Source organism: Ctenocephalides felis, unplaced genomic scaffold (assembly GCF_003426905.1).
Source record: "Ctenocephalides felis isolate EL2017-DRISC unplaced genomic scaffold, ASM342690v1 CF-g0.4_SCAFFOLD_00845, whole genome shotgun sequence".
Taxonomy (NCBI): domain Eukaryota; kingdom Metazoa; phylum Arthropoda; class Insecta; order Siphonaptera; family Pulicidae; genus Ctenocephalides; species Ctenocephalides felis.
In genome coordinates, this window is record NW_020536999.1 from 49,005,196 (window position 1) to 49,031,716 (window position 26,521).

The 26,521-nt window shown below is 28.3% G+C and overlaps 1 protein-coding gene across 1 annotated transcript; it reads left to right on the forward strand.

Moving 5' to 3' along the window:
- Positions 1-13,687: 13,687 nt before the first annotated feature.
- LOC113384774 (dynein assembly factor 3, axonemal homolog) lies at positions 13,688-14,698 on the forward strand (the record flags this gene model as incomplete). Its single annotated transcript, XM_026622533.1, has 1 exon — positions 13,688-14,698. A coding segment is annotated over one exon (1,011 nt), but the record flags the coding sequence as incomplete, so codon positions are not given.
- Positions 14,699-26,521: the final 11,823 nt, after the last annotated feature.

Sequence of the window (26,521 nt, forward strand, 5' to 3'; positions counted from 1 at the left end):
AAAAAATGAATTATAAATAGAAGACGTTTTTGCAGCTTTTACTTTGTGATAATACTATTATATCTTAACCGGAGGCAATTTAATATTTTACGTTTTATATCTATACAGGTCTTCTTAAATAGTCATTATATTTTCATATGTACTTTATTATAGTCAAATTGTAATTTACTATAAGCTCAAGTGTTTATAAATATGTACAGTTTGTCTGATTATTTATTTACTTATTTATACGTTTTGACTTAAATATGTGTCATCAACTATCATTTCCAGGAAGACTAGACACTACAAACAAGTTAAAATATTTTTTTAATGTTAAATAACATAACATCAAAACGTAACGAAATATATGTATGTTTGTGGAAAATGAAAAAAAACTTCATAATTTTGTTAAACACATTTTAATTATATTTTTTGCGTTAGATTTGGTGTCTAGCAGTTCTAGATAAAACGACAATGAACGATTGTTATGGTCTACTTGATATCAACTAATAGATGATGACACAAAAAACAAAAGTTGGCACATTTAATCAGGATTGTAAAATGGTAAAATACTTTACAGCCTCTTAATAAATAATGTCGAGAAAAAATGAAATCCAAAAACGACTTGATTTAAGTTAGTGCATTTTACTTGCAATTAGTTCAAATATCTGTTGGACATAAAATTATTATATATAACATATGTATAATTGTTACATTTTATGATATATTAATAATGTGTTTTTATCATTGTTTATATAATTTTTTATTTCTTTTGTTTCAGGTGAGTAAATTAAATTCATAAGTTGCATTCCACTTAGTCCCTTCTACTATTATTTTGGTAAGTTCTTATATTCATTTGTGTCTTGTTAGATAATGATACAAATTTAGTGTAGAAAATTATCAGTCAATAATTGTAATTATTTTTTAAATTGTCATGAGAATTATCGATAAATAATTATATAGATAGATTATAATCTATCTATCTTGAAAAACAAATAAACAAAAATAATCAAATTTCTTGATACGACTTTTTAGATATGTAATCATGCATTTCTAAAATATGATACCTACTCAATATTATTGATTATCTTCGTAATTAATCTTGAGTTATGTGTGTGATTAATTTAGACATCGCAGACTAATTTATCTAATGTAATTTAATTAAATTTTTAAGAGGCGTGCACAACGATCTTCTGTGAAATATACTTTCGATTATACGCTCAGAAATTTATGAAAGCAATATATTAAGGCTCGATTAAATTAATCAATCTTATCCACGATGATTTTATATTGGGCGCGAATAAAGGTGTTTGTATTATGGATTCAAGTTATTTTGAATATGTTCTGTCATTAGTTATATGACGTTTATATGAAAATTTTGAGCTTTTCCTCACAGTGCAGAACCTAGAACATTTCCAAGCTATATTGACTATTATTACCTAGTACATTAGCAGTCTGTTTAAAATATTTCCAGATTATATAGAACATTTTCTCAAAATATTGAATATAGAAGCTAGAGCTAGAAGATATAGCTTTGGAAAATATTTGAAATTTTTGCCTGATTGCGTCATTTAAACTCAATAAATGAAGTTGTATGAAATTACAACTTTCTAGAAAATAAATTTAGTATCTCAGTTTGAAAATAATCACAATAGATCATAGACTTTCAGGAATAGTTCTGATTGCTGTATACATAATAATAATATGTAAACTATTTGTACCTAATTCTATGAATTTGGCAGGGTTTTTTTTACTGCATTCTCTAATTAAAATAAATGTTGTGAAGCAGAGCGGGGTTTAGAGATCCGCTAATTTTACAACATTACCTATAACATTTTTAGTCTGTCTAAATCATTTTCAGACTATCCAGAAAATTTAGGCTATCCAGAACATTTTCAGGTTATCTAAAACATATTGAAAATTTTTAAAAACTTCTCACACTACCTAAAACATTTGTAGGTCACTTAACACATATCCACTTTTAACATGTCTAAAATATTTTTATACTGAAAATAAATCTACTAAAACATTTTCTGTATATCTAGAACATTTCCATTTTAAATTACCTTGAACATTTAGCAGTCTGTTTAAAATATTTCAAGACTATAATTGGTTGAATAATGTAGCTACTTCGTAAAATCCCTTTATAATTAAATATAAGACATTGGACCTGGTGCCTCATTTACTCCACTTATGGGAAAAAAAGGTGACAATCTATTGAAAAACAGCAAACAAAACACATTTTTAGAATGACGAATTAGCTGGGTTTCGCTGATTATAGTCATATAGTTGTTGGATCGATATATTTGTTGTGATTAGGGTTTATACAAAAACCGACATTTTATAAAATCGGTTTTCGAATTTTAATTTTACCAGAAAACCAGTTGTCAAATTTTATATAGAAAATAAATTTTTGCTCGAATATTCTGTAATAGCAAAAATTTATCCGCGGTTTGACTTCGATTTGTGGCTTCAAGGGCTTTTTTATTGATTTTTACTGATAAGATTCCAAATGCTATTGAAACGATACGATTTCAATAAGCAAAACGCTTGCATCTATCTTTAATATTTGGCTATACTTGTCATTTTCCAATTGTACTGTGAAAACCGACATTTTCAACTAAAAGCCCGATTTTCGAATTCCATAACTTTCATCAAAACGCCGGTTTTTGAAAACTGATAAACCCTAGTTGTGGTACAGTTGCTTGGTTTTTACAATATAATTACTCAAAGTCAAATTGAACCTTTATGCCCCTGTAATACCTGTATTGTAGTCCCTAATGTAGCCTCACCAGAGAGTCTCTTACCATGGCTTTCGTGTCGATATTGTAACTTATCGTTACATCCCATATTTGATCGTACTGCAATAAGTAATAATTTATGTGCCAATATATCAATACACAATTGGACGAATCAATTTTACGCAGCACGAGAATTGTACATTATTAAAGGTGTTGATAAAGATATTCCGATCAGGCATTTGATTTGCATGCCTGAAAAATAATTAAGGGCGTATCCCATCACGATTTTGTTTTGCAACGCTTGTAAATTTTATTGATTTCCTTCTCCGCCATATGGATTACTGTAATTGATAATTGTCATAGTAGGAGAGCTGGGAGAAACCTTCAAAGATAATTTTTGCATAAAGAATTAAAATGTGATTGAAACTGATGACATGGTTAGGTTGCTTCTGATCAGTGATATTCTGTAAACATTTGCATATATTTCAATCTGAAAGAATAATAGCAATATCAAAAAGAGAATAACCTTAGATATCTATTGAGCTTGGATAAATCTTATAAATATATAGTTGATTTGGAATGTTTTTATTTAAATTTTTTAATACATTGTTTGCATAAAGATTGTAATTGTACTTGATTGCTCTTAAAAATTAATAAATAAATTAAATTAATAAATTAAAAAAATTATTACAGACCTGTTAATAAGTATTGAAAAATTAACGCCCCATTGGCTCACAAGATAATATAATATAGAACACCAAAAAATCAAAAGTTAATACATATATATAATAATAATAACAAACTACTAATCATAACATAAATAAAATAATTACAAAGAACGTAGAGAAAAATGATACAGATGCATGAAAAACTGAGATTTTTCAAAATGAAACAAGTCTTATAGAAAAGAAATTATAATCAGTTAAGTTGCAGTTAACTGATTTTTTCCAGTTTTTTTTAATTTAAACTTCTCAAGAAAAAAAAATGTTTTGAGGAATATAATGTGTGATTGTAGTAGAGATTATGGAGTATTAGATATGATATTAGAAACTGATATAAAAAATTTTAGAAAAATTTCTAGATATTAGGGATAAATAACAAAAAATTGGGAGCTTTTAAAGAGTAAAGAGAATTAATAAAGATTAATTAACCTTTATTTGAAAAACTCTTATAAAAATAAGTTAATCTAATAATTATTCTATTTTTTTAATGATAATATTATTTCTTTCCATGTTTTAAATCCGATGTCCTATTTTTGTCTATTCTGGAAGAGGAAAAAATGATTCGGAAGTTTTTAAGGAAAAAGAATACGTTACATTCTGTTATATTATTGAAGTGAGAATTATCTTAATTATCAATTAATTAATTGCAATTTAAATTTAAAATTTTTGAAATCTAAAATGAAATATAGGCCCTTGTAAACTATTTCAGAGTGATAGATATGTTAAACTAATAGATATTGCACTTACAATGAATATCCGGATACGTTAATATTTAAAAAATTAAATTCATTGTAGTAATATGTACATTGGAAAAATTTAATTGAAGAGACCTATATGAAAACCAATATAATGTAGAACCTTAAATAGAATAGCAGGCTAAAATTCCAAGCTAGAAAAAAAGCCAAAAAAAAACTAGTGGTGCATACCATTCTATATTATAATTTTATCTCAAATAAATCAAGATACAAATCTCTCAATTATTTTTTAAAATGTGGTTTTATGAAAATCCATTGATTTCATTGAAAGTTTTAATTTTTCTTTAAATTTTGATAAACTTTTTAACATTAAAATATATGTTTGAACTTTAACTTATAAATTATATATAAATAATAAAAAATGTTAGTAAAAATTATATTAATAGTTAATAAATATTATAATATTAGTTTTATGCTACGAGGTGATGAGACTATTTCAGGAATTTTATTAATTTTATTTAATGCAGCAGAAAACTACCCGCAGTTTTCATATATGAACTTCCGAGAAAATATAATTAAAATCCTATTTCTATCAACACCTCACTCGGTAAAAGCTTTTTAATTATATTTTACATTGGCTTCGTTCAAAATCAGAACTTTAATATATTTCAACTGCTGTTTTGTAATCATACAGGAATTTTTAATAAAATACACGATCTTTCTGTCGTATGGAAAGTACTTTATAACAATCTAATTATAAATTTCATGCATGAAATGGCTATTGCAGTTTTACGGGATTGGCTTCATGCTTTATTGATCTCCAATTGAATTTATGAAACTGTTCTGAAGTGCATTCGAATTGGTTTCAGGCATCTGGGATGTATTCCATCTGTATGACCTACAGCTATTTGCTAACGTTTCCTAATGCTCTTATATTGATTCAAATTGATCTTTTGTTCTCGTTGCAAAATTATTCCGGAGCATGTCTCCGTAACCCGTGACCGCGGGTCACTTGATAATGTAAGGTTCAGGTTTCAACGTGACCCAGTGAAAATTTAATCCTTTTTATTTGTTAAGTGGAATTCTGTTTTAAGGCAATTAGGGCATCGTGCCTTAAGGCAAATTGCTGGAACTTCCCGTACCGCAATTCAAAATTCGAGTAATTAAAAATAATCAATAATAATCAATAAAAGTTGATCAATGATTTGAAACTTTTAATAGAATTTCGAACCGATTAGAATAATTCGCTTACTCAAAAACGGAATGATCATTTTTTGCACCCTCTGCTCCAACAAACTCGTACGAAAATGGCAGCGCGACCGCGCTTTGTACCTGTTCTAGAGACAAAATACCAATACGCGATAGCGCGCGTAGCATTAAAACAATATAATATTTGTATTTATTATTAAAATTTATATAAAATATCTGGTAATTTAATGTGCATATGTCTAATGTTCATTTTTGATCGCCAAATGGCTCATTTTTTTACTTTTTCCTCCATATCTCCAAAGTCGTTGGACCTGCCTCTCCAAAAATTTGAACAGTTCTTCATTTAGTCAATACAAAAAAAATGTTTTTGAATTATTCAAATCGCACGCTCTGTTCTCTTAAAAACTGAGTTACCGTTGCCCCGTATCTTCGGAACGGCTAGACCTGCCTTCGCCAAAAACTAATCAGCACGTCTCCTTATCAATACAAATCGAATGTTTTTTGAATTATTCAAATCGATTGATCCGTGTTCCCAAAATCGTCGACGAAAATTTGTATCCGAACATACATACACACACGCACACACACATACACACGCACACACACATACATCCATTTTTTCTAAGGTATGCCAAAAAATTCAGAAACTTTTGAAACGTAAAGATATATAAAAATTTTCATTTTCGATCTTTTTGCGATTACTATAACTTGCCCTATGGAAAGTTAAAAATGTTTGGATATCTTTACGTTTCAAATGTTTCTAAACATATTGACATACCTTAGAAAAAAATGGATGTATATTTGTGTGTGTGTGTATGTATGTTTGGATACAATTTTTCGTCCAAGATTTCGGGCGCATGAGTCAACCGATTTGACTGATTCAAAAAGCATTCGATTCCTCCTGTGTACTATGAGAAGACGTGCTGATTAGTTTTTGGTGAAGACAGGTCCGGTCATTTTGGAGATACGGGGCCAAAAGTGCCAAAAACAGTAATTCAATTTTTGAGGGAACGGAGTACCCGATTTAAATGATTCAAAAGACATTTTACTTGTATTGACAAAATAAAGAATTGATGAAGGTTTAGCGGTTTCGGAGATACAGAGGAAAAAATGGAAAAAAAAAAGATATTTGGCGGTTAAAAATGATCATTAGACATATGCACACCAAATAATCAAATATTTGAAGTTTTCAGATTTTTTTTTTCAAAATTTTCAGATATATACAAATTTTTATACTTTAAATATAAATTACAATTTAGCTTAAAAATGTATGTATTTCATATGCGTTATTGTAATCGTAAGAAATATATCCTCAGATGGATTCATTCAGCAACTTTTCTTACTGTAAACATTTTCAAGTGTTTTAAGCGATACTATCGTCACTATATATTATATGAACTAATACATATATAGTAATTATAATTATCTCTTTGCAGTTTTTTAAAACAATTGTTATTTATCATTGATTAATATTTATTGATTATTATTTTTTTTGCTCGAACACACCACTAGTTATATATCATTTTACGTTATAAACTAACTAATAAGTGTTAAACATTATTATAGAAATTCTTACACTAAAATCAATCAGTATAGATCAAATTTAGTTTTTTCTGTAACGCTTTAAGAATGTTTAGCTATAATTAAAAACCTCACAGTCAATTAAAAGTTGTTGTTTAAGTTTCATCGTCAAAGTTAATTTTGGCTAAGTTAATTAGCAGTTTGTTTATAAGTAAATACGTAGATACTTCAAATATCCATCTTCAAACTTCATATAACTAACTCATCAAAGGCAAAAGTCTGAGCTCAATCGATTTTACTTTAAACTTTTCTAGGAAATACCTGCTGAGCTTATTATCGATTCCTTTTGCTTGTATTTTGTGTCGGTTTATTCAACATGTTTAGTATCTTTATACTTTCGTTTGAAGTCAGAATTTTTCCGAGGAAAGTTCGAGCTTTTGAAGGTGCTGAGCTTTTCGAAGACTCATCAACTTTGCATGTTACTTTATATTTTCTGAGGGGATGCGGTTATTGACATAGATGAGACAATGAAAAAATGGAAATTTGATGTATTCGATATACTTAAAATTCCGAAAAAATAAAAGAAACTTTACAAGTACCGTGTTGCATTGTTCTTTAAAGAAAACTACTGAGAATTGCTTAAAATTGTAAATGAAAGAATTTCTCTCTTGGAATAAACTGAAAAAATAAATGCATTTTTATATAGTTTTAAAACAATTTAAAATTATTAACAATATTGATTATAATCTAAACTTCATAGTTCTAGTCTAAATAATTAATAATATTTGTTAGGAATTATGTTTATTATCAATTAATTAAATGCAATTTAAATTGATCTTACTAGATGATATCAAAGAAATATATAAGCTATTGTAAAGAGCTTTTGAAGGTGCTGAGCTTTACGAACTCTCATCAACTTTGCATGTTACTTTATATTTCCTGAGGAGATGCGGTTATTTATATAGATGAGACAATGAAAAAATGGAAATTTGGTATTTTCGATATACTTAAAATTCCGAAAAAATAAAAGAAACTTTACCAGTACCGAGTGGCATTGTTCTTTAAGGAAAACTACTGAGAATTGCTTAATATTGTAAATAAAAGCACTTCACTCTTGTAATAAATTTAAAAAAATGCACATTCTTATATAGTTTTGAAGCTTTTTGAAATTAATAACAATTTTGAATAAAATCTTAACTTTGTAATCTTAATCTAAATAATTAATATTTGTTATTATAAACAATAATTATTGTCTTAAATTATAACATACGTGATACGAAACATTAAATAACGAGGTACTGTTGTAAAACACAAATTGTAGTTTTTTATGTTTTCAATTTATCAAGATATGTATTGCAATTTTTTTAACACTAGTAGAAACCTTGAATTAAATTTGATCCAAAAACCAATAAATAACATTGCTTAATGAGCAAACATTCTTTTGAAAAATTTACATTTAATATATAACAGAGATTATACTTTATTAACATCCCGTAGGGTAATTAAATCACAAAAAAATCCAAAATGAAAATTTTTATATGTCTTTACGTTTCAAAGGTTTTGAACGTTTTGGCATACCTTAGAAAAAATAGATGTATGTGTGTGTGTGCTACGATTTCGGGAACACCAATCAACCAATTCGAATAATTTAAAAAAACATTCGATTTGTTTTGATAAGGAGACGTGCTGATTTGCTTTTGGCAAAGGCAGGTCTAGCCGTTCCGAAGATACGGGACAAAAAGGGCCAAAAACGGTAACTCAGGTTTTAAGAGAACGGAGCGTCCGATTTTAATAATTCAAAAACATTTTACTTGAATTGGCAAGATGAAGAACTGATTAAATTTTTGGGAAGACAGGTCCAGCGGTTATGGACTCTCAATAAAAATAAGTTAAAAAAATGTCATTTGGTGGTTAAAAATGTTTATTGGGCATATGTGCATGAAATTATCAGATATTTTATAGAGATTTTAATAATGTGTACACATTTTGTGTGATTTTTAAGTACGGTACGGGAAGTTCCAGCAATTTGCCTTAAAGCACAATGTCATGCTCCCCACTAGTTTATAATTTATATCTTATTATTTACAAGCGTTCTCTAGATTTTTGTACTTTTGATTTTTGCTAGATTTATTTCTTTCTCTCCAACATATCAAAAAGCTTCGATTATATGGCTAACATAAAATTTGACCAAACTATTTCAGAATAGTGAAAAAGGTTTCAGGATTTTATGACATCGGTGTTATTTCATTGAATAATAATAAAATCTATTACTAAAACGCAATCTATATATGAATAATCAATAGCATAAATCAGTAAAAGGATTTTACAACTGATGGATGTGTACTAAATTTTGTTTCTGATAGATTGCACGGATTATAAATACTTTATTTATGTTTTTTATATCATTATTATTTTTAAACGTTTTTGAGATATTTGTATAGTTGCGTTTTACAGCCAAGTAATTTAAACCAATAAATACAATTAGCTTATATTTTCAATTAAATCACCAAATTAAATTTTTGGACATACTGACAAATTCGCTAATTCATTTAATAATAATACTTTGTATACAATATTGTTAAGAAAATAGCTAATTTTAGTATTTAAAGCGATTTTGAATCAAATTCATTCACTCTGCAATTTGAATATCAATACCCATTATTCCTATGTTTTATTGAAAAATTGAGTGTTTTCATTTATTGATAGTAAGTTTTAATTCTCAAAATGCCATTCTTTGTTCTGCAAAGATTACTAAATGTAACATCACATATATTATAATGAAGCAACACTAATTAACAATTTAATAATATAAGTCTTGCATAAGACTTGCTAATTATTATATATGAATAGATATTTGAAAAAGCTTTTAGCTCGGTAGAGCAGAATATGTCGAGGTAAATGGAGATTAGCCGAGATAATTCTGAATCCTTTAATATATGTTATATTATATAATGGTTTAATACACGTTGAATGTAATATGGAACCACTTGCAATCTGGGGCAATGCTTTCTAATTTAAATTCTCTGTAACGCTGTTCCTGATGGTGGCATCAGGTTTTGTTCTCGATTTTATGTTATTTATTTATTTTAATAGCAAACGAACCGATTTGCGCGTTTAGTCAATCTTATATTGCACAAAAATTACAAATGTTCTCTACATCAACAAATTAAAAATTGGAACCTAGGTTAGTGATACGCAAAGTGGTCCTCATGGAGGGGTGTATGACAACTTCAGGGGCTACTTCTTAAAACAAATAATTTCGGGGTCCACGAAATGAAAATATGGCTCCATAGTAGGGCTTCATAGTAGGGCTCCATAGTAGGGCTTCATAGTAGCGCTTCATAATAGCGCTCCATGATATTCGAATAAAATATTTTTATTGTATATCATTATTTAATACGATGATTATGTAATCTTATATAAAAATGGATCGCAAAATGTGTTGGTAAGCGCATAACTCAACAACGCCTTGACCAATTTGGTCAATTCTTTTTTTAAAATGTTCTTTGATGTCCAGGATGGTTAATCGAATAATTTCCGAGAGAAACCCTAAAAACAGCCCTTTTCTTTTCTCATACAAACGTTTTCTAACTAAAACGTAGAATCAATTTGAGTTTTATTGCTATTATATAAAGTTCATATTAATTACAAGCACTCACTTTATAATCCTTCTAAACGATTATGCGGATTTGATAAATATTTTCTGAAGTTTGTTAAGGAACTTTCTAAGATGTATGTGATTATAAAGTATGTGCAATATTGTAGAAATAAGTGGAAAAAATTGCTAAAAACGACATGTCATTATTTGCATTGAAAATAAAATGAAAACTATGATCTGCCAAAAATTTCAATTTACTTATGAACCTAGACAATATTAGAATATGTATAATAATTTTATGATTATGAATAAGAAAATGAAAAGTCTACATTATTATTGCCGAAAAGCAGCTAAGATTAAAATAATATAAAATACAGTATATGTATGGCAGATGAATTATACACATATGAATAAATATGACAAATTAATTCACTTAAAATATTAAGTTAAGTATTAATCAGCCTACTTTTAATGCGATGCATGCGAAAAATACGAGCGCACGTCTTAGGGGGCGCCAACACAAGATTCGGATATTAAATTTTCAATATAGATTTTTTTTAATGTATAATTTTTTTGCAGCTTTTACTAATCTTTCCACAATATTTTTAAAATTCGTAAAATTTTCACTTTATAACAACAAATGGGAAAGTAAAGATGAATACATACAATTCGGCTCTTACGATATCGAGTGGGAGAAGTTTAAGATGCAATTTTGGATATATTAAATAATAAAATTAAATTAATTTATCCAACATGAATTAATACCAGTCTTATGTTATGGGTATGGTTATGTTATTACCGTTCAAAAGACTTTAATTGCCAATATAGTGTGGGAATTGAGACTCATCATTTTATTAAACCAGCTCTACATTTAACATTGCTCATATTATAAATGTATATGCATTTTGGCGGGAAGAGTAATTTAAACAAAATATTATTTTTAGGTAAACGGTAAATATTAGTATATTATATTAAAAAATTGTAGACATGGGTACAGGACAACGTCTGTCGGGTCATCTAGTTATACCTAAAATAAATAAAATTAACTATCAGATCAGTATTTTGATCTTGTACGATGATGATCTTCAGAATAATTTTCAGTCAAACGATTCAAAATGTATTGAAACACAGAGAAAACATAAAATTAACAATTCGGATTTGTTGACTAGAACAAAACTTCTTCGAGAAGTTATAATTGCATTACTATCAAAAATTATTTAACAATTGCTTAAATTTATATCATGTAAATGACGTTAAATCTGCATCTATATAACATTTACACAAATTGTTTTCCCAGTTATAATAACAATCTCTCCATTTCAAATATCAATAGATTCGAGATGTAGAAGTTTCAGTACCAGCATGTCAGTTATGGTCTCTGATGAGAGCAATCTCTCTAAATCCTGGCATTGTTTTAGTATTCTCTGTGGAACTGTGGAACTGCTGCCAGTGTTTGTTATCCTATGCAATTTCGAGCATCCATCCGTCGTGCAAAGATAACTTTGCATTTGAAAACCCGTACCTCATCATGTTGATGTACCTGGGCTAAGTCAATGCATTCATCGTGTTTGCTTTTCCGCTTGTTAAAACGGATGATGTGCACTCAATATAGGCCTAGCATAACAGCTTAGTCAATATTTGATGATTTTCTTGTCAATTAAGGAAAACGAACTAGGTGGAAATGACTTCTTTAAAAATACTTAAAATACATAATGAAAAAGTTAAACAAACTACTCGAATTTTAATCTTTTTATGTCATGCGTACAGGAACTAGGTAACACGAGTTTCCTAGCGACTCCTAGTAAAAACATTTTAAACTAGTTGGTTTGGTATTTAGCCTTGAGGCAAGTTACATGAACTTCCCGATATGGGTAAATAATCGACTTAAATAATAAATTAATTTATGAGTGATTATAAGTATTCCAAGTGGATTTATTACACATCATTGCAAACGAACGAACGTACACGTTAACTCGGAGTATTTTCTAAAAGCAAATTTTCAAAAATCAATAATTTTAATTAATCAATAATTATAATTCAACCAGTTTCCGTAGGACTTTAATGGTTTACTATGTTCAAGACGTTATACAAAGTAAATCGTCTAATTTTAATTTTAACAAACGTCAAAAAACTACTCATTTTCTCAAACTTTGATGAATTTTAAAATTAAACTACTTGTCATAAGACCGTAATAATTCAGTAAATTCTATAAGACCACGATGTATATTGCCAAAAAAAGTTCCATAAAATCGGCCTAAATTTTTTTTCAACATTTAATTACAGAAAACGGCTCGGTAGAGTTTTTCCCCCTAAAACTAATCAGTATCATTCCCAACTAATATCTTTCGAACAGTTTTTGATTTTTTAAAATCGGTTCGTTAGTATGAGCTTAAATGTGGACGAAAGGTTTAACACTTTTTTCCAAATACAAGAAAACGGCTCGGCCGATCGTCGCACAAAATTGAGAAAACGATAATCCTCATCGAGATACATCAAATGCTATTTAAATATCTGGTATCGGTTCAGGCGTTTTTGAGCAAACGTCGATGAAAGTTCTAATTTTGACAAATGCCAAAAGACCATACAATTTTTGCAAACTATTTTTTAAAGACGATTTTTAAAGCTAAACCAGTTGTCATAGGGCCGTAATATTTTAGTATGATTCTAGAAGACTATGGTATCTACCGTCAAAAAAATAATCAAAAAATCGTCGAATTTTTTTTAAAAAAACTTATTACAAGAAAAACGGCCCGGCCGATCCTTGGCTTAAATTACATTTACTTATTTACTTTATTAAATAAATAAAATAACATTTTGAGAACTTTCATTATTTCTTGTTCATCATCATCAAAACAAATTGTATTTTAGTTTTGGAGATTTTAAGCAAATAGTATACAAACAAGTCATTTTAATATCTTTTTGTATTTGTACTGTGACTAGAAAAATTTAAAAAATGCTATAACGAACAGCAAAAATAAATGTATCTCAGAAAACAGATCAATATCGTGCTATAGTAATAAACGCGGAACGGTAAACAAACGCAATTTAGTCAGTTGTACCTACTACACGTCTTGTAATTACATTTAAACTAAACTACTAATTTTACTATAATTTCAAATTCTTTATTAATCTTCAATTAAATCAATTACAAAATGTTTCATTGGGGTGTGAGTCCAGCAATTGATTTCTGGACGTCGGTGTCGGTAAGGATTTGGATGAATTAATGTCATGTTGGTCGGACAAACTGATTGCCGGCATATAATAAAAACATTGGCTCATAAATATCGTCATGATAATAAAAAAGTGAACTTCTACGTCGTTGAGAATTGTATGGAAATGATTGCTAGACAAATGGTGATGAGTTTAATAATGCTAGAACCCCTGGAAGACATTGGACTGCAGAATAAAACCTTGATGTTTATGGAGTTTTATGGTAACACGTTGATGAGACCTGCAACTACAAAATACATATCTAATAAATCGTATCATTTACGAAATTTGGTATCAGATAGCAAGCAGATGCTAGAAGATATACCCAGTTTTGATCTGTCTTCATTGAAGTACAAACAACGTGACTACTTGGATACCTTGTTCAAATTTTGGAGCAGCCCTAATAAAGATTTTGACATTGTTAAGATTTGGAACAATAAGGTTAGACGAATGACAAAAACTCGGTACGATTATAGGAATGGTGTTTTTGATTGGGATTATAATATGCGTATAAAATCTGACACTGATATCACAAGCATATGTGCCCAGGAATATAAATATTTCAGAGACACAGGAATTGCTTTTACACGCTTAGATTGCGAATATTTTGATGCCAATTTGAGTTTGGCGGCAGGAATTATCCAAGATGGTGACAGAATGCTCATTAGTGGATTTTTAGGGGATATAGTAACTGGTCCTTACATAACTTACGGTTTGGATTGTGAAGACAAGGATATGATGGTAATAGCAAATCGTGCCAACGCTAAAAGAGTTACAGATATTATAGAGCGTAATATAACACGATATTTCCATGAGATTGCTACAGGTACTCCATACGTCCACCAGAAAATTTTGGAAGAAGACAAATACTGCAGTGGATCAGCTATATATCTTCTACCCGATGCCAGACAAGGCCGATGTATTACTAAAACTTACGACCATTCTCCTTGGAAACCTTTACTTACTAATCACAAGGATAAAATATATTTTGCAGCAAATAGAACTTTTAAAAGAAATGCCTAATAATGTGAATAAGCATGTATTTTTTGATGCTCTATTTGGTGTTCATCAAATGTTAGATATATAACTAGTGATTTTTGAAATTGTGCAAAAGTGGTGCTGAAATATTTTTTGAAACTAGAGCTGCTGCTTATTTATTTACAAGGAAAATATGAAAACGTTTGGGACAGAAATCAAAGAATTTGCTGAAACAAATAGTCTTGTTCCATGTAAAGAATTTGATCCAATCAAAGATTTTGTTAGTAACTTTGTAAAATAGGTAGTAAAATTGTTGTTTATGTATAATATATTGTTTAATAAATACTTCCAGTAACTTATTAAGTCATTATACTATATTGTATTCATACAGCTAATTTTTCCTGGAGTATATATCATACAGATATTGTTTTATATTTTTTTGAAGAATCTTGTACAATGATTTTATCAAGGTTTTTAAAAAAAGCTCGTGTTTTGTTCTGTATAAGCCTTGTTTCAGATCCTTTTATTAACAGAAAACTCTTCACTTTTCCATTGTTCTGCATTCAGTATTGTTTTGTGTTGTAAGAGATCTATTGTATTTGTACTTCAGATGGACTAATTTCTTTGTTGGTTTTCGAGAAAAGTAATCTAAAAGCTATTTTTGGATGTATTTGAAGTTGGAATAAATATTTACAATATTTGATAGAAATATCGTACTTCAGTTAATAGAGTAATGATGTAATAAATTGTCGTAAAGAGATACATGCTTAATGGAATATAATATCATGTTGAATAAATAACCCTAAAAAGTTGGAAGTTTTCAACACATATATAATATTTATAAATTATTTTCTGCAAAGTAAAAAATCTAAGAATGGCAGAGTGTTAAAATTGTGCAGTGAGTAGTAAGCAGATGAATTTGAAAATAACCAAAAACAACTATTTCATACACCAAATTCAAAACCATTTCGTTTTTTTCTAGTTGCGTGCTAAAATTCACAAATCTACACTTAGATTTTTTTAAAATCAATACTCATTTAAGTCATAGATGATGATCTCAAAATTACAATTGTAATGGACATTGTTAAGGCTAAACAATGATTGTCATTGGAGTTATAGTTGAATCTTTCCAAATACAGTTCTACTCAATATTACCTACTCGAATTTAAAGAATTGCTCCAACACTATTTTATACTCAGTTAGATGATTCTCAATTAGAGAGAATTGCTCCAACACTATTTTAAACTCAGTTAAAGATTATTCTCAATTAGAGAGAATAATCTGCTCTCAACAATTCATTGCCTTCTGATTGTGATCCTTAATAAATATGATTTATGTAGAAGTTTGTAATATAATGACAAAAATACAATTTTGTTTAAATTTGTGAAATAAAGAATTTCCTCCAATTCTTAAGTTTTTATTAAAATTGAAGTTTCTTTAAAAAAGGTAAAGATGCAATAGCTATTGGTATGTATATTAAATTTGGGTAACTTCAGGGTGGTATATATCTAAGGATATAATTCCTCTCTTGGAGTCGATCCAAGCAAAGTTGTGTCCAAAAAATTTATCATATTGGACTTCTCTAAACTGGTCTTAGATTTGATAACTTAAGTATCTTTTCTTCTAGTACTCAAAATTTAATAAGATATTTAATAGATAACATCATAGGAAACTCTTTTTTGAAGTGGTCGCGGTTTCTATAAACCAATCCGGCTTCGCCATAGTCAACAGGTCAATATTCTAAAAAGTATTGAATTTTAATTTCAGTATCTGACAGATATTCAATAATATCACTTTATAATGATTTAAAGTGATGTATTAAATATTATGATTATTATGATGTATCGGTCAAAATGTGGTAATTTATTACGTCTTAGCGCCGATACAAATTAAGGACTTTCTTGACAATTATAATCTTCTGGCAGCATATTGTGTGGAGTCAATCCGATTGCAGTTGTATCCACTAATTTGTCATATCCGACTTTCTTAAACTGCTCCTAGATCTGAAAACCTATTTAACTTCTACTTCAAATACTTGAAATTTTGGGACCGATTCTGCCGCATAACAGAAAAATGTTATGGCAAGGTCATGTTACGCTCCAACTTCCATATTATGCTATTGAATCATACTGAAACCTGTAAAAATGTCATGTATTTTCTGTGCATTCAGGCGTTTTACACATAAACTACAACGTCACTCTTATGTTATGAAGCTGAGTCAGAAAGACCCTGTTATCTAAGATTGTTTTTTTACATTTGTGCGGTTTCTGACAACCTGAGGAATACGCCTGACTGCACACAAACCACATGGTTTTTGTAAAAAAATTAGCTTGGAAAGTTCTTCATAACATGGCCTTGCCATAACATTTTTCTGATAAGGCAAAGTCGGTTCCTTAATTAGTTGAAACAAAATTGAAACAAAAACACACCAAAAAATAACTTGTGATTCAAGTCGTCGCTCAGAAGCGGAGTTATATCCTACCCAATCCGGCTTTTCCACAGTCAACTAGTTAATTTCTAAGTAATGGATTCAAATTTCAGACAAAAGCTTCTATAGCAATATTATCACTCTATAATGGTTTTGATTGGACGTATTAAGTAAAATGATTATTACGATGTATAGGTCAAAATATGGTAATGTATAATATCTTATGCCATAGACCACTAATTAATTTCCTTGATAATTATAATCTTCTAGTTGCATATTGTCTATCGACCTCGTTGGCAGTTCTAGTTAGGCGCGCCCTTCGCCCTTGACAATTTCTGTAGATAATCCCCATCGATTTTCCCCAAAGCAATGCAAGGTCGCCAACAGCACGGATTTAGGACGCATTATCAGATTTGCCGTTCTATTGTAGGAGCAGATTACTACTGTTTATGATACTCGAGAGCCTTTTCATACAATGCCGTAGAAATATATTAAATAATATTGGATGTTGTCGAGGAGAAAAGCTTGGTCTAAAAGGGATTATTAACTCTATTCATTCACTGATCAAATCAAACATAATCATCCGTTATTAGAAACGGATATCTATATCATGGACAACCTGATATCTTGAATGATCTTTTATTACTCTGTTGATCTTCATTCAAGATTTTCTGTCTTTCAATTCTAGCACAGCTTTTAGAGTTATGAGCTTTGCGCAGCCAATTAATTGTAATTTTTTTATTTCCATAGTTTTATTGTCAATCAAAATAATATACATTTTTAAGACAATTTGCTGGGTGTTAATGCATTTAAGAGATTATCTCCTATGAGATATCTCTCTTTTTTTATTTTTTGATATTTTATTTAAGATCGTATGGCCATTTTTTTTCAAGCTTTGTGTGGGATATTCCTAGCTCAATTCTTTTAAATATATGTTTGGGTGACCTGGTAGTTTTTCGTGGTATTTTTTGTTCCTTTCTTTTATCATATCGTTAATAGTTCTTATTTTTAGGTCATTATGTAGGGAATTAATTGTAATTGTACCTGATTTGTCATTTTTTGTAACATTTCATGAATTTTTATTCCATATAAATCTAATATTATTATATGATTATTATCAGCAGGTTGAATACTGTTTTTGGGTTTATTAAGTTATTAGGCAATTTTAAATTGCTTCTCTAAAGTTCCATTATTCAAAAAAACTTTGAAGCTAAATCAATCATCTTCGGTTTGGAACGATTTAATAAGTTATCAAGTGGTACCCGTTTATACTTAAAATTATGATTAAAAATAATTTTTTGAGCAAAAATGCATCATTCTTTACATTGCTGCAATATTAAAAATATATCATCAATTTGAGGCAAATTCTAGCATAAAAAAATCAAATACCTTAGCAATTAAAATATTACATTTCTTAAAAAAAATCTATAATCTCCTCTAATGATCTACTGGATTTGTCTGCTCTCATTTTATATAAATGAAATTATAATGATTTTATTATAAAAACGGTTATAAAATTGATACAGGTGAAATATAGAAAAAAGAGTGCGCGTAAGGATCACACGCCATTGAAGTAAAACTTATTTGCTTAATTTTGAATAATGTTTATTAGTAATATGGTAACACTCGTGATGTACATATTTACTAGTGTCAACCATTATACACATTTATATAATGATAAATTATAAATTATATATTTATAATAGCATCAAAAATATGTATATTTAAAAACTACGTAATTAAAGTCATACTTCAAATATGACATGATCGGTTTGTCATTGTAATAAGTAATTAAAAAATGAACCTTCATTAGATAAATGAAGTAATTGCTAATTAATATTTTTTTTAATATTTGTTCACACAGTGGATTATGTTAAACAACGCCTAAACAAATATTGTTTTTGCAACTTCACTCATCGTTTAATTGTGTTTGAAGAACTTCATGTGATTAAAATTAACATACATTCATTGACTGCTTGTATTTTTCTCACTTTTTCGCTGGCAATATAATCTCATTCTTTGATTAAGTTGTTATTTGCCGCCACTGACTTCCGTCGCATTTGTACGGATTTACACCCTAGTCGCGCCTAAAGAAGTTTTACTTCAAAAACTCATTTTCCTGTTCTTGCCATAATCAAAAATGCTCAAAATATATACGTACTATTACAGCAAATTATTGTTTCTATTTATCAATACCTTGTGTAGAATAACAAATATACAAATGCATAAACAGTTTCTTAGCTTATGATTCCTTAATTTCCTCTGTTTGCATTATATGTAAAATAGTCAGTGAACAATTCAATCAATTTTAATTATTAAAATATATTGAAAATCTAAAATTATCTAATTATTCGAAGTAAAATCTATACATTCTATTTTTGGCATTGCCCATTTTAGGAATCCTTACGTAAAAGCTTTTATACAAAGTGAATTTAATCTTACAACTATTTTCAATAATTTATAGCAAAAAAACAGAATAATTTTAGATAATTTTATGTTTATTAACAGAAACACTTAATTTTAGAATTACATTAAAGTTTTAATACTCTGAGGTAATCTCAGAAAACTTTACAAGTAATCCAAGCAATTTCAGTTCATAAATGTTTGCATTAACTTTTTTATGTGAAGGTAATAACTTTCTGGATTATGGTTGAATATATTTATCAAGATTCAGTAAATGTATTTGGAAATTGTGTAGGTAAATATATATATATATATATATATATATATACATATATATATATATATATATATATATATATATATGTATGTATATATATATATATATATATATATATATTTACCTACACAATTTCCATTTTATTATACATTTTTTTAATTAGATTTGTCCTTCTAAGTCAACATCTTTTGAATCGAATTTACTTTTTGTATTCATCGCGAGTAAAATTATATAAACTGATTAAAAACTTGTATAAATATTTTATTTGAATAAATAACTTTATACAGTTAAAGCCATTTTACTTACCTATGCTATTATTATCTTAATTTAATACATTATAAAACAGTCGAGCGTTTTTGGCACCATTCTAACTAGTTTAAATATTTTCTAACATAAATCGTTTGTTTGCTTATAATAATAAATTTGATGTTAAAACGAAAATAGCAGGACAGTTTACAAATTCAATGCTAATATTATTATTGTTGGAACTCACTTAAATGAGTCAAATATTTATTTTGGGAAAATATAAATAGTGTTTATTATGGTTCGAGAATTATGTAAGACACGTGCGATAAATTACTTAACTAGATGGATTGATTTCGAAATTTATGTAATTGATTTTCGTTATATATAGAAGTAGTTTGAAATAAATTTTTTAGATTTAACCGTAAATATTTATGTCTTAAATAATAATTTTAAAAATCTCTATTGTATTATGTATTAGTAGACCTATAATTAGATCATTTATTTGCTTTGAAAAAGGGCCTGTGTCATATCCTCAAACCGTAGAAAATATATGTATGAATGAAAATTTTAATTATTAAGTTATAAAAGTTTTCCGGAAAATGTAAATATTTGAGATAATCGATATAAATTGATTTTCAGCATCTTTTAAAATTGTTATAAAAGAATTTTAAAATTTTGACATTGATAGAGAATCATCCAAATCATCAAAATATTAACAACTAATTACGAAGATACAGCTCAGCTAATTGCAAATTCTAATTGCACGAACGATTCCTAGTATAATTTTCGAACTGTTTTCAAATTTTTAAAATCCGTTTCTCATGGAAACGTGGACATTTTTTTTTTTGAAGTTTTCTGAAAATGCTTGTCAGATTATCTTGCAAAATCATCCTATTTATTATTTATGTATTTATTAAAAAAAATTTACCTTCACTTGTTTTTGAGATATCGGTAGTGGACCTTTTTACCCGCGGGTCTTTAGGCTCCGGTCTACCCTACTTCTAATTTGTGTCACGGATACTTATATAATATTTGTACTTAGCATACATTAAAAATTTTAATAGTCACTAAACTATCAAATTACAAAACCCATTAAGACTAACTATTAAGTTAAATTTATTAACAACGCGAATTCGCTCGAGGCGCACGAAAGCGTAAAGTACCCATATACAAATCGCTTTTCAAATCAAATTAACCGCCTATTCTGATACATTATTATTATTACATATAATTTTATTTGTTTTAAAAGCCGCTAGAACAATCTCAATATCACTATCGATATGCCTTTCATAACTGGAAAAGTAATATAAATAAAACATATTCAGTTTGGCAGTTATATAACAGCGTCACACTAGATGTGAAATGTTAATTCATGAATATAATAAATAAAAGGCGTGGCGGTTCTTTGTATCTTGTGAAATGCAGTTCTCCTTATGCAATGATCTGCAAAATATATTCTACAATCACATACTAAGGCCGAAGTGATTGGATAATGGATGTATTGAATGGATAAATGTAATTATTAGTTCAGTGTAAAAGATTAATTATTATTAATAACAAATATTATTAACTTTCCGTGGGGTAAGTTATAGTAATCGTAAAAAATCAAACATGAAAATTTTTGCATATCTCTATGTTTTGAAGGTTTCTGAATATTTTAGCAAAAAATGGAAGTGTGTGTTAATAAATGCATGTCGTATGTATGTATGTTCGGACACAAATTTTCGTCTACGATTCCAGGAGCAGGGATTAACCGATTTGAATATGGAGAGATGTACTAATTAGGTTTTGCAAAGACAATTTCATCAATTTCGAAGAAATAGAGTAAAAAACAAATTCAGGTGTATTGACAAAGTGAAAAATTAAATAATTTTTTTGGAGGGTAGATATAGTAGTTTCGGATATAAAAAAAAGTTGACAAAAAATGTCATATTGCGCTAAATTTTTTCAAAGTTTTTTTAAATATAAAATTGCGTTACGGGAAGTTCCAGCAGTTCACATTAAAGTCCTGCCACTACCAAAATTGATCACACCAAAATTTAGTGATAGTCCTTTATATATGAAAAATATATGCATGATGTTAATTTTCTGAACAAAAATCTTCTTTTTTCAAAAATTATTAACATCCATAAGTCGAAATTTATGTTTTCATCAAAAATTATAAATTGCTAGTTTTATAGTTCCTCGATGTTTCAAGTCGTTCTGAATCATTTGACTATAAATAAGAGCCAAAACTTGATCTTTAGACGACTGAAATCATTTCAAAAGTCTAATAACTATTCAATGAAGGGCAAAAGTGTAAACAATGACGAATAGTAAATAAAATAGAAAATTAAGTTAAATAAAGGAATTTTACAAGCGATAAATTAAATAAATAATTATTCCAATTCTGTTGAGGAATATGCCTGACCAAATACCAGATCAAAGTTATATACACGTGTTATATACAGTTCAAGATACCTGAATAACTTTTCATAAGTACACTTCAATTAATTGTTTCATAACATGTATCGTTAATTTTAAATTAGATTCGACAGTGTTTTTAATATAATCTTTATAAAACTTACATGTGGATGGGGTAAAAAGGACTAACTAAGCCTTTACTCTGGCAAAAGTGTAAACAATAATAAATAGTAATTAAGAATATAAATTAAAAAAAGCAATTTCACAAGAGATAAATTAAATAAAGAGTTATTCCAACTCTACTGATGATTATTTCTGATTAAATACTAGATCACGGTTATATACTACGTTTTCTCTGTGAAAAACGTACCCAAGCAATTTTACACGAGATAAATTAAATAAATAGTTATTCCAACTCTACTGATGAATATTTCGGACAAAATTCCAGATCAAGGTTATATACAGTATTCTAATTCTACAATTTGAAGAAAATTGCTTTAACTTCCCGGATTTTCAATCACACATTGAAAATATTTTCCATAAAATTTGTAGTTTGCACAAATAAGATGTGAACTTTTTTCATGAAATAGTATATTTTCTATTGAAAAGGTTCAAATATTTCGGCACTAAAAGAGTTGAAAGTATTTAATCGTTACTAAATAAAATCCTTATAATTTATAAAGAATTTCTATGGCCCTTCCAAATTGATTGGGTTTCTAATAATATTTTTTCTAAATATTGCGAAGCTAATACCATAACTGTTTAATTTATACATAAATTTAATTACAAAACGTATTTAATTTCATAATTATTTATACACAACTCATCATTGCAGTTATTTTAATCATCTTTTGTTAATTATCAATTAAATCACGCTTTCCATCGAAGCTTTATTAATTTTAATTATTGATTAAGGTGTAAAATTTCGATGCATGTTGATTGAGGTGTTGTATGTATTACGTTTTGTCATAAAATTTGTACAATTTAAATAAAAATTTATTTTTATTGTTATAGGATTTTGTAGAAATCTATTGCCTATTTATTATTTTTGTTAAAGAAACTTGTAACTCAAATTGACACCGATTTAAACTCATTTTTAAACAACTTTTAATTTACTTCATGACATGATATAAGATTTTACTTTATTACTAGTGTGTATAAAATATATAAGAAATAGAAAACGAAAAAAACCTACATTTCTATTTCTAGTGGATCTCTAGTTCTATCTACTGGATACTATTTCTGGAGTTTTTACAAAAATAGTATATAAAAAATTATGAAAGATACGTATACGTATCTTTCATAATTATGAAAGATACGTATACGTATCTTTCATAATTTTTTGTATACTATTTTTGTAAAAACTCCAGAAATAGTATCCAGTACTGAAGTTCAAAAATCAGCACAATAGCTTATAGAAATATTTCTTTGTTTTTGATTGCTATTTAATTCTTGTTAAAAAGACAATCAGTTGAAATAATTTATCATATTGTTACTTTTACAAGGCTACAATTTTCTAAGTAACACGAAAAATGGTATTTATTAGTTTTTATCATTGAAACGAATTTTAGTATTCCAGAACTAATCATAACAATTCGCACAAATAAAATTACACATAAATATAGAATAGGTTGGGGCACATAGGTCCAATTTGACTTTGAGCAATTATATTGTGCAAACCAAACCAATTATATTACAAAAAAACACATATCAAACAAATAACTATCTGACTATGTTCGGTAAAACTCCTGGTAATTCATCATTGTAGGAATGTTTTTTTTGCTGTTTTTCAAAAAAATTTCACTTGGTTCTTTTCACAAATAGGTCCAATGTCGTACTTTTCATTTTAAACGAATTTTACACAATAAAAATTTCATGGAGAGAAACATTGTTTACAGTGATAACACTGAATATAACTTTGATCTCGTTTTCAGTCAAAAATATTCATCAGCAGAGTAGAAATAACTATTTATTCAATTTATATCTTGTAAAATAGCATTTTTTAACTTTATTTACTACTTCTTATCATTTACACATTTGCCAAAGTACAGGTTCAGTTGGTTTTTTTACCCCACCCACGTATAAGCTATGATCAGTACTATGTTCAGTTAAACTCCTAAAAAGAACCAATGACTTATTTTTAATTTTAAAAACAATTTATGAGAAAATATCTACAATATTCAACCAATGCAAAATATAAATATAATGTTTTTTTTTTACAGAGACAACACTGTGTATAACCCTGATCTGGTATTTTGTCAAAAAAATTCTTCAGCATATTATATTTATTTAATTCAAATTTTGTTAAATTGTTTTTTTTAACTCAATTTACTTTTAATTTACTATTTTTTATGGGTTACACCTTTGCCAGGATGAAGGTTCAGTTGGTCCTTTTTACCCCACCCACGTGTAAGCTTTTATAGAGGTAATATACAAATAAGCTGTAGAATCTAACTAAAAATTAACAATACATCTCATAAAACTACTATATAACGCATACGTAGAAGTTATATTCAGATCGCGTAAACTAAACAACAGTGCTCACAACTAAAATAACTAACAACGAAAGAAAATTTTTGTTATGAATTTTGAAACATGACTGTTTATTTTCCCATAACCATGTGTGTAAATTTTCCCTTAGCAACATGAGCTGGAAAAATTGTTTCTTCAAAGTTCCGCGATGAAATTTGTTAAAAGCTCTAAGTTAATAATAGCAAACGTTTTCTCTAAGCTTTATGGATGGAAACTGAAAACTTTTAATCGGAAGCAATACATGGTAAAATTTGAGAAATTGCGGATCAAAATTGCACGCTGAAAATTTTATACAACTAAACTGATATTATAAATTTATTGTATTGATCCAGAACCGCGAATTACTGATTCCAAGGTCTGCACGGTGCAGGTATATAAAAATTATTTATTATTAATAGCAAAATGGTAAAATACAGAGGAGAGCTATATATAAGCAACATTAGTAGTAAATGGCGATTTTTAATAGGATCTTAAACAATGTCGAAAAATTTTGGATGTGTTATTATCATCGACTAATGTTAAATGTTATATATCTTTTTACGTTCTTAATTTATTTATCTTTGATAATGTGCAACAAATTTTCACTCGCACAGTCAATTTGTCATCTGACGTCTCCTTAATAACACATACGTGAAGTTAAGTTTTGTATGCAAAACGTCTGATTGCACAGCGAATACATAGCTTTTTAAAAACTCGTTACCACTAATCAGTAATAGATACGTAACATAGCATTGCCATAATATTATTGGACGGAGAAGGAGCCAACCTTAGTTAATATGATCTTCTATATATATAAAAATAAGTCGGGTTTACCTTCCTGACGAAATAACTCCATAACGCACGAATCGATTTCGACAATTTTGCATTCGTTGGAAAGGTCTCGGGCTCCGCAAGGTTTATAGCTAAGAAAATTAGTTGTGCATGACATCGTGCCTTAATGCAAGCTGCTGGAACTTCACGCACCGCAATTAAAAATACGAGTAATGACATTAGTGAGAGTTATCAGAATTATGCTTGGCTAAGTCAACAAGCAATTCTTGCCACAAAGAATAATGATGTACACGCACTGAATTTCACCATTAAATCAAAAGTTGCTGGCTATTTGGTGACATACCAATGATTCCGACTGGTTTTCCGTTTGACTTCAAACGATTGCAATTTCCAGTTCGCCTTGCGTTCGCAATAACAAGTCGCAAGACCAATCGCTTAGTGTTTGCGGGATAAATTTCAAATAGATTATTTAGAAAATCATTGTTTTTCACATGGGTAGTTATACGTTGCCTGTTCACGAGTTGGAAAACCATCCGCTTTGTTTGTGTTAACGTCAGACCAAAAAACAAAAAATGTGGTTTACCAAAGAGCACTTTAATGAAACGGATAATTTGTGGATTCACTTTCATTTACTTAGAGAAGTTCAACTGAAAAACACTTCATTTTTGTAATCGAAATAAATTCATTACTGTTGTATAATAAAATCAAATTTTTCCTTTTCAAATATAAAACAAACAGAAAATTTCTTCATCTTTCTCACGAAACCATCTGGTGGCGACACGGAGTTTGTCGGGTTTGCTAGTTACCA